Here is a 10,543-nt window from a genome sequence, read left to right as displayed (position 1 = left end):
AACCACGCCGTGCTGCACTAAGCAACCACCCCTCTTTTTTTCCTGTGTACGCCGATTGAAACCGCACTGAATAACGGACCAAGGCGAACGCACGCCAAACAGCACCAGCGACGCTGTCCTGCACTGACGCATTGCAGGTACGGTCCGACCAATCAGCAGCCGCAGAGGGACCGAAGTTGCCACCGCCACGCGGGCTCCATTTGCCTCCGCGGAAAAAGGTAATCCCAAGGTGGGGAGGTCGTGGAGGGGCAATCATCTGGGGTCGGATAGCAAATTGGAGATAGAAAAATAATTGGAGGCTCGATGCTAGTTTTAGTGCCGGTAAACAGCCTTTTAGTCGCTTCAGTTAGTGACGATGCGCTTGTGGGGGGGAGGGGAGGCCGATCCGCGGAGTCGGCGGTGGGCGGGGCTCTGCGGAAGGATATGGAGAAGAGGGGAGTTAAGCAGTCGCTGTGAGCGGGGTGTTTATAGTCAGTGGTGGCGGAGTGGCAACGAGTTAGGGCGTGAGAGGGACAATCGGTGATACGTTAAAAACGGTTTGCAAAAATGGTGAGTTTTGCTCCACCTCTGAGTCTTTAATTCCCCCATCCCCAACCGTCGTGGAAGAAATTGGATTTATTCCTGATGAGATTTGGTGCACATTTTTGTTTGGCTGTCCTTTTTGCGCGGAATTTTCACTTGTCTGGTTGGGAGCGTGGAATGGCTGTGTGGAACGGGAGAGACGGAGGGCGCGATCGTCATGTTGTCGGAGTTACTGCGGCCCGTTACCCGCTCCTTCTCCTCTTCCTCGCTATCGGCTGTCACCGACCCAGTTCTTTTGATCTTGCCCCTTTTTACCATGCCCCAGTGGAGTTGAAGATTGGGGGTGGGGTGGTGGTGGTTGGCGACGGAATGAGTGGGTAGGGAAAGCTATTCATCCATCACCGGGATTGGCGGCGTTTCTCCCCTCCGCTGAGTTTGGGAGGGAGAGTGGTCGGTGGTGGGTTGACTCCCCTTTTTTTTAACCCCCACTTTTTCTTTGTCTGGTGCGGTGGCTGTGACCTTACCTGATGCCGCGTTGTCTTTCCTAGCCGGACTCTCCCATGCACTTGTTGCGGGGTGGAGGGGAGGGGTGGTAGAAGCTGCTCCCCGGGTCGGGGAAGGGGAGGAGGCGGTTGATTGTGTCCGCTGTGTCTCGGCGTTCTTACTGAGCTTGGCGATTCAAACGGCGGCGGCGGTTCGGACCGTTAGAGTGGCGGGAGACCAAGCGGTAAGAGCCGCCGCGGAGCCCGGGGCACGAGCCGGCCCGCGCGGCCGCTTCCACTGCGCCTGCACGGTTAACTCCGTGCAGCATCTCAAATATAAATGTTTTTTTTTTAGTGTAGTGTGGTCGAAGGTTTTATTTTCAACCTGATAGATTTGAGGTGTGGGGGTGGGAGAGAGGAGCGTTGACTTTAAAATTATCAGCACTTCCGGCTGCAGACGCGCAATGCAGAAAAAAGCAGGCGGATAGCAAACTGCAGGGCTGTGGGGTCTAGAATGGGAGGGTCCCTGCAAAGAAGGCATTGGACCAAATTGAGGTTTTATGTTGGCAAATGGGATTTAAAAATCTTGGTTTAGCCAGTATCTCTTTTTTTTTAAAAAAAAATTCTACGATATAAATGCATCTTTTAATGTTTTTATCGAGTATTTTTGAATTCTCAATTTTTCTTAATAACTTGGAATTGTCATTGTCCCTCTTCCCTTCAACCCCTCTCTGGGTTTGAATGCCCTGTGACCTCTTCACTCCCAACTTAATTTTCTTCAAGAGTTTAGTATTTTTTAAGTGGGTTGAAAGGGGAGACTTGAGATGGGTAGTGTGCTGTCACTCGTTTTGAGGAATGACTTGGCTTTTGTGGAATTTGAACCCCTCCCTTCCTTACTGCTACTTGCGTAGCTTTTTCCCTGCATCAATTATTGCCTATTTGCACTTCCATTTTGGGCTTCATTTTTACCTCGATAGATGCTCAATAAATGAGCTGCTTTCATTCAAAGCTCTGAATTAGGTGGTATTTATCATTGTTTTTAAACTGGGCCCAGTGTTCTGCCCTTCACTGTATAGGCTGAATGAGTCAATTCACTATTGTGAATGCTTATTTCTTTGCTTATATTGTAGCCACTAATAAGCCTTTAATCCCATTGTGAAACATCCCTCTTTGGAACTATTTTTTAATTTGGTGAGGCCAGTAATGGATGTTTGAATTCAGAAGTTTTTCTTAAAACTTGTATCTTGCTGCAACATTGTGGCTGTTGAATGAGTCTGAATTCCACAGGGCTTGGTCTTCTGGAAACTTGTCAGTAGTCTGTTAATGTTGCTGGTAGGGTACTGCGATTTAAAATCTTATGCTCGGTGTACTATATAATACCATGTGAAATTTCTGAAATTGGTTTAGTGGGAGTGTAAATCGTCAGTCTGAGTCCTGTGCGGACACTCCAGCAATATTATTTTGAACATTGTGCCAAGTTTTTTTTGCAAACATGTGGCTTTTTTTAGGACTAAAATTTCAATCTTTCCTATCATGAGCTTGAATTTTTTTATCAGGTGGCCCAATTATGATCTCCCTGCCCCTCAACCCCCATTAAATCACTGATTTAAGCATAAAGCATGATCTGTCATTCTCTTTTTTTCAGGCTGATCAACTAACAGAAGAGCAAATTGCTGGTACGTATAGTGAATAAGTTGTCCTACTTTGTAATAATTGTGTGCAGCTATCTTAAAGATCTGCTTCCCTCTTGGGGGTGAAGTGTAGTAAGGTACTTGGTGAATGCTTGGGGCAGTTAATACAATGTGAATTTGTAAGTTCATTGTGGTCTTGGGCAAGGAGTCTAACTTAATGAAAGCTGAAATATTTTTGAAGTTAGTGTTGTTAAATGGAGTTAAATTGGTACAGCTAGATTGTTAGTGCAATAATTGCTGGGAGGATTTGATTGTGGATCCCCTCCAGGTAAAGTTGCATACAATAACTTTAATCCAATTTAATTGCTTCTTGCCAGCACTTCAATGGCTTATGAATTGTCTAGTGAAGTGCAACAGAGCAGTGGAAGTGAAATTCTTCAATGCCTGTTTTCCATTTCCTGGTTTGAATTAGTTATAGCATCTTTGTATATTCAATTTTATCAAGTCTTGTAGAGTACAATGGCATCACTTAGCATTGGGCATTGCCTGAACTGATTTTTGTCTAGTTTTAGTGCATTGGGTTATGAGAAAAATTCTCTAATGCTTGGGAGAGGAGGAACAAAATGAAGTGGTAAAGTCTGCTGCTTCTGGATTTGTGTTGCCATTTTTGTTACAAGCTTTTTCTCAGGTCACATTATGGAGTGACCTATGTGTTGAGTATCTTAAATGACCAGGTTAGTACCCTGCAGCTGAGTTGACAGTCTTAGTTCTGTACTACTGCCACAATTTAAATTTAATCTTGAAGTGCTAATTCTTGGTCAAATTTTTAGCTATATTTTAGCTGAGGCAGTTAGTAAATTCAGTTTCAACATTCAGGTGATTTCTTTTAAAGATCTAGGAAATCTGCAGCATTAATTCCATTTTAACAGATGTAACAGTTAACTTTACAGTTAAACTTGATCTATATATTTAACTAAACCATGTAAAATTTAAACTTAAAATATTGCTATTACTAACATAGTGAAATCACAAATGCATTCATAGTGCTTACTGTGCTAGCACATTTCTTTACTGAATTTTTCCCCTTTTTGCAGAATTCAAAGAGGCTTTTTCACTCTTTGACAAAGATGGGGATGGCACCATAACAACAAAGGAGCTTGGGACAGTTATGAGATCACTAGGTCAGAACCCAACTGAGGCAGAACTACAGGATATGATCAATGAGGTTGATGCTGATGGTAAGCAGGAGGAGCAAGAATTTCATATAATATTTAATAAATTATTGTGCATTTGTTTTCACTAACTTTTTTTTTTGACAGGAAATGGAACTATTGACTTTCCAGAATTTCTGACAATGATGGCAAGAAAAATGAAAGATACAGATAGTGAGGAAGAAATCAGAGAAGCATTCAGAGTGTTTGATAAGGTATAGAGAAAATGTGCCACTTCTAATTTAAATACTCAGGCTCTAGGAAGTGAATATTTGCTACATTGGGTGACGAATACATTATGCACTGCGAGGTTAAGCTCAAAGCAATTTTTTCTCCCAAGATATGGACTTTGTTGGCAAGGCCAATGTTCCACTGCCACAGTGTGACTCCATCTCATCCTTACAGTGGCAAATTGGGAACATGTTTGCACTGAGCCTTTGGCCACTATAAACTGGATTGAGGCTACTCATTGTTTCTTATCAGACCCTTGAAACTAGTGAACACAGGCTTCCATTAAGAGGTGGGATTTAAATCCAGGCTCTCGGGAGAAGACCTTGCATTTATGTGGTGCCTTTCACAACCTACAGACAACCTACAGACACCCCTACATTACAACACAATCAATTTGTGCACATCAAGATGGACAATGAGGTAATGACTAGAAAGTCTGGTGATGGTTGAAGGATAATATTGGCCAGGGTACTAATGGGGGAAACTCTCTCCTCTTCAAATTGTGACACAGGATTTGTTTTTACATCCATCTGAGGGCAAGTGGGACCTCTTTAATCTATCTTCTGAAAGATGGCACCTCAGTGTGCTCCCTCCAGTGTTTTGTAAACAGCATAAATTATGCATTAGTCTGGAGTGGGCCTTGATTGGGCAAGACTAGGATTGTCTAACTTGCTGGGTCATTCAGTTCCATCTTATGACACTTGTCAACATTGAGCTTGGAACAAAATCTTAACATTTTCTTTTGGCTTCCAGGATGGTAATGGTTACATCAGTGCTGCAGAACTTCGTCATGTAATGACAAACCTTGGTGAAAAATTGACAGATGAAGAAGTTGATGAAATGATCAGAGAAGCAGATATTGATGGTGATGGTCAAGTGAACTATGAAGGTAAATGTTTGTTGCAGGCAGTGGTTACCATCATTTACCTATGCCTGTATTTGTTTTTGTTTCAGCATCTTGCATTTCATATTCAACTATATAACAATAAATTTGTTCATTAGTCTTTGGAAAGGCTGCCAAATCTAATTTTCTCAAGTTTGCATTCTCCCACTTCAGGGAGAGCATTTGTTGAGACAAACTGCTTATAACAGATACTTGGCTAAGTCAATATGACCCAGCAGAAATAAGCACAATAAACTTGCGGATGAGATTGCTACAAAATGCAGTTGCATTTGAGTGCTACTGGCTTTTGTATGTACAGTGGCTTCACTTTCAAAAGTAGGTATGTTTTGAGTAATCAGAAGGGCTGCAACATTAATGTGCAGTGTCTGTAGTAATTGAGGCAGACAGTGCAGTACCTGATGTGAAAAGTAGAATTCTCTTCAAACAATACCTTTTAATGTCTGCCCAAGAAAGGTAACCATAAAGTTAGTGTTAACTTTCAAGTAATCCTCATATATCACTTCATCTGCAGCATGTTGTAGCAGGTTATCTAATCATAATCAATCTAGGATGTCAAATAGAGGAAACTTTATAAACTTAAATGGGGCGGCGCAGTGGTTAGCACCGCAGCCTCAGTTCCAGCGACCCAGGTTCAATTCTGGGTACTGCCTGTGTGGAGTTTGCAAGTTCTCCCTGTGTCTGTGGGTTTCTTCCGGGTGCTCCAGTTTCCTCCCACATGCCAAAGACTTGCAGGTTGATGGGTAAATTGGCCATTATAAATTGCCCCTAGTATAGGTAAGTGGTAGGGGAATATAGGGACAGGTGAGGATGTGGTAGGAATATAGGATTAGTATAAATGGGTGGTTAATGGTCGGCACAGACTCGGTGGGCCAAAGGGCCTGTTTCAGTGCTGTATCTCTAAATCTAAATAGTCATTCCTCAGTGCTAATGCTCCTTTCTGTGGCTTGAACATGCATTAATTGGTATCAAGCAGCTTTGTGAGTTTAACTATACAAGTGATTAGGGACGTTAAGCTTGAACTTTGTTACCCATTTTTGTGATGTGCTATTGATGACCCAGTACTTGTATTGCCTTTCACCCCCATGCCATGTGGATATAAAAATGTGCCTCAAAGTGGATTTACGTTAGAACCTTAAGCCAGATTTTTTTTTAACATAGCGTCTCTTTCCAGCCAGCAATGATGACTTGCAAGCTCCCCTCTTAAGTATTTACTAGTTCTGGCCAGAAATATGGGAAAGGTTAAATAAAATTTACTGATCTACCATAAGCCCAGGCCTCCTTTTGGAGTGGCAGGGTCAATGCACTTTAGTTTTACAAACTATTACACTGGGTACTCCAGCTTGTTCCAAAATGTAAGTGATTTTAAATTAGGCAGTCAATCAAGTAATTAAGATATCTAAACAGTTTAATCATTGGTATGGCAAGTCTGGAATTGGAAATTCACAAGTATCTATGGGTGGGTAAGTGTGATCAGCATTGTTAATACACATTAGCTTAAGTGTTGAATAGGGTTGTATGAATCAGAAGTATGTCACCAGGTCACTGTCTCTTCACAGAAGAAAATAAATAACTCAACACTGATTTCTTTTTGTATTTCATTTATGATTACACATTACGAGCAAGTTAATTGGTTAGTTCTAACTTTTCCTGGGTTTATTTCCAACTAGGCCAAGAAAGATTATCCTGGGTAATTATTTATTTGGCTCAGTTCTAAAACCTAAAAGGAGCTGGATGGCTTTCTAATGTCTAGAAGTTCCTCCAGTTAATTTGATGAAGCTGATAAATGATTTAGTTGTCTGGGAAAAACAGCAATGATTCTAATCAGTTTTGCTTTTCATGGAAGATTTGGTATTTTAAACTAAGAATTTACACCAGGGACTCCTGGATTTGTTCAACTGCCTGAGCAAAGTTTGGTTACAAGCATAATTCGATTACTTGATTTCTAGAAACCAGGGATGAGGCTGGCTGTATAATTCAAAGCTCTCAATGCTCAGTTGCAGTACCTGTTTCTTTCCACCTCCCAGTTAGTCTTTCAGCCATTGGCTTGGATAAAATTTGTAAAGTTCATTTTGTCTGAGCCCATCTATGAACAGGAAATGTGAAAATTCAAATCACTTAACTGTGATATTCAAAAGCTGTACAGTCCTGTTGTTTCAAACACAAGTGTTCAATCTGGTAAGCATATGAATTCTGAAACTTGAAAAATCTTGATCTGTCTAAAGCAATTTGCTCTACACTGCAATGTCAAAACTAGTTACAAGTTGCTTTTTTTTGAGATGAGTGGAAAAGCAGATTGATACTTAAGTGCCAGTTAACTAAGAGCAGTTATGTTTTGAAGCTTCAGAAACTAACATTTTTCTCCTTCCTTTACAGAGTTCGTACAAATGATGACTGCGAAGTGAAGATCTTGTACAGAAAACCTTTTAATTTTCTTGTAAAAAAAAAATTGTTTATTTGCCTTTCCTTTGTTTGTAATTTCTGTAATGTTTCTCTCCTGCCCCAACTGTCTGAAACATATGCATGTATAGTGGGTAGAGTTACAGTCCATGTTTTCCTTCAGTACCTTTGTCATTGTGTTTTCTTTCGCATTTGAGAAGACTTTGGTGTAACAAAAGTTGCATGTGGCTTTATCTTGAAGTGCATCCAAGCTCTTCTACACATTCAAAGCTACATAAGGACTTGTGGTTTAACGAGGGATCATCTGGGTATGCTGCTGTGAGGAAATGGCTGACAGTATCAGCATGTATTGCATTGCTGTTTAAAGGCAGAGTTATCACTCTGCATGAAGTAAGGACAAAGCTTAATTTCTCAGCATTGCACTATAGCAAAACGGGTGTATCATCCAGGTACTCGTACACTAAATCTTTTGTATTTGCTGTTCCATACAAGGAAGCATTCTTGTTTTCTTACTGTGCTCTTTCAAAATTTTGTTTAGCCACTTAGTTCTTTCTGAAATCTGCTTTTGGCACTGACATGCCTGAAATCCATTCCAAGTTGTATATTTTTTTCCAATAAAACTACAATTTACCCAAAATAGCTGTTCTGTAGTGTTTGTTCCTAAGATGTGACAGGCAGTGAATTTAAAGACTAGTATCGTCTTGCAAATTAATTTCAGTTACTGTTGGTTTAAATATTGTGCCCATCTTAAAGTCCATATATACTTTTCTGATACTGGGCACTTGATCTACACTTGAATTAAATTGTTGAAACGGACGTTAGAGTTTTGTTCCCCATTTTAACCTAAAATCTGGTGGGGAACTAAAGACTAGGTTTAAAGGCAATCCTGGTTCTACAAATTAAATATATCAAATGGATTATGTTCCTAAATGTCAGATCAGTTGCTTAATATTTAAGAGGATAATTTGGTTCTTAACTTTTTTTTAGCCTTGGCCTAAACGGTCCAGTTCTATGCTAATACTAATCATTAGATAGCAACGTTTCAATGTTGATCTTGGTTGAATGGGAAACTGAATAAGGCAGACTCTGATCCTGATTTGCTTCTTTGCTCATTATTTTATGCACCATACAATGCAGTGTAGTCTTCATTCCATAAAGTGGAGATAAACTGTGGTTGTAACAAACATCTAACTTTCAGTTTGATTTTATGAACAACTGAAATCCATTTTATAGCTAAAGTTTTCCCCATTTTTGAAATGGGAACTTTGAGCTCAAATTTAGTGATTGCAATGTTAATTCATATCCTGATTCCTTATCACTTTCAAGCTAATGTGCCTTTTCAAGATTAACCAATTTTGGATTATGCTAAAATGCTCAGTTAATTGCATTTTGACTAAAAATTTCTTTGACAAGAATATAGAATAGCTACCCAATGGACATTGGTAAATAGTGATATTCCTGTTTTCACCTGGATTTGTGGTCTATACTTTGCATTTGGGCTTTTAGGGCTGTTTAATCTTTGGATTGTGACCTTGTATGTAATATCTAAAGAATGATATTTGTAAGGAAACAAAACTGACTATTTACATGGGAGTTGAAGATTAAAATTTTTAACTGCAGGCTTTAGTTGGTACTGCTGGTGCATGTAGAGACTTTTCATGTCTAATGCTTGTAGGCAATAAATTGAGGTGCAGAAAATGTGCTTGCTTTTCTGCCTCCTGGCTTGGAAAGCTCCCTTGGGGTTAAAAACATTTGAATCCAGCTGGTACTAGACTCTGCCTCAATTGTTCTGCAACAGCTATACTTTTAAATCCATTCCTGCATAAACTTGATTCTTGCAAATATGACTTTCAGCTATATTTGCTTTACCTCCAATCCAAAGGTAGAGTGTGGGTACTTGAGCATTTTATAGTTCATTAGCTGACAACTATTGATACACTAAGCAGTACTTGATCCTGAAAGCTGGTAATGTCCTGGAATCATACAGCAGAGAAAAAGCAGCATGCTATCCAATTGGCCACTCCTTGCTCATTCTCATAGTCCTGCAAATTTCTCTTTAAAGTGTTTTATACAATTCTGTTTTTGAAGTTACTATTAAATCTGCTTCTGCCACTTTTTTTAGGTAGTGCATTCCAGATTGTAACAATTTTTTTGCCAGTTCTGTCTCTTCTGGCTACTGATCCTTCTGCCAATGGAAACAGTTTTTCCTTACCTGCTGTATTAAATCCTTCAATTTTGAATGCTTTTTTGAATTTCCCTCTATGCTATTCTAAAAGCAATCCCAGCTTCTGTAGTCTCCACATAACTGAAGTCCCTTTTCACTGATATAATTCTGGTAAATTTCTGTACCTGCTTCAAGGCCTTGACATTCTAACGTGTGTCCAGAATTGGCCACTACTCGGGGCTAACTAGTTTTTTTTAATAAAAGCTTACCATAGCTAACTTGCTTTTGGTACTCTGGGCCTCTTTATAAAGCCATGAATTCCCCATGCTTTATAAACTTGTCCTGCCATCCCTTTAAAATTGTACCACTAATTTATATTTAATCTTTTCCTTCCAAAGTGCATTAATTCATACTTCCCTGCAGTAAGTTTCATCTCCGCGTTTGCCCATTTCAGCAGTCCTGAAGTCTCTCACTGTTTTCTGTAACTTTCAAATCAAGCAAAAAGGCAGTGCCCTGGAGTCTTTATCAAATTTGCAGTATCGCACGACACAACCCTGTAAGAAATTGAAACATTTGAGGTAACTCTAATCTGACTTCATTCTCTGCAGAAAATTGAAGATGGTAGCTTAAATTTCTTGGAATAAAAGACTTCCAATGATTTTAATTTAAACAAATTGTTTTCATAAGCAGTTAAATGCAAAATTTATTGTGGGTCCTACATAATTCACTGGCTGTTTGCCTTATTTGGATTGTATTCCATCATGCCCTTCTAATTTTTACCTTGCTGTTTTATAAAAGTACCTGATGGCTTAAAAGCAACTCACTGGAAATTGCATTCATGTGTTAGTTTCAAAAATTAACTGCAGCCACTCGAGACACAGTAAAAATAATTCCCTGATTAATGAGAATGCAGGCTTTGGGAAGCATCTATTAATTTTGCATTAATGGAAGTTTGCAGTGTCTCTGCCACCTCTAACTAGAATAACATTTTTAGGATGTCA

At 39.8% G+C, this 10,543-nt stretch overlaps 1 protein-coding gene across 1 annotated transcript; it reads left to right on the top strand.

Annotated features, from left to right (window-relative positions):
* Positions 1-441: 441 nt before the first annotated feature.
* On the top strand, positions 442-8,015 carry calm2b (calmodulin 2b, (phosphorylase kinase, delta)). The gene is made up of 6 exons (XM_068045226.1): positions 442-549; positions 2,650-2,680; positions 3,730-3,873; positions 3,955-4,061; positions 4,831-4,966; positions 7,355-8,015. Exons 1-6 carry the CDS (start codon positions 547-549, stop codon positions 7,381-7,383), a joined length of 450 nt encoding a protein of 149 aa, XP_067901327.1. The 5' UTR covers positions 442-546; the 3' UTR covers positions 7,384-8,015.
* The last annotated feature ends 2,528 nt before the right edge of the window (positions 8,016-10,543 follow it).

This window comes from Heterodontus francisci, chromosome 13, assembly GCF_036365525.1.
Source record: "Heterodontus francisci isolate sHetFra1 chromosome 13, sHetFra1.hap1, whole genome shotgun sequence".
In the NCBI taxonomy this organism is placed as follows: domain Eukaryota; kingdom Metazoa; phylum Chordata; class Chondrichthyes; order Heterodontiformes; family Heterodontidae; genus Heterodontus; species Heterodontus francisci.
This window is presented reverse-complemented; position numbering and strand designations above follow the sequence as displayed.

Bases quoted from the DNA above. Each gene is read 5' to 3' on its own strand.
- calm2b (XM_068045226.1), top strand. The intron at 3,874-3,954 runs GTAAGCAGGAGG...TTTTTTTGACAG, and splicing joins CAATGAGGTTGATGCTGATG to GAAATGGAACTATTGACTTT. The intron at 4,967-7,354 runs GTAAATGTTTGT...CTTCCTTTACAG, and splicing joins TGGTCAAGTGAACTATGAAG to AGTTCGTACAAATGATGACT.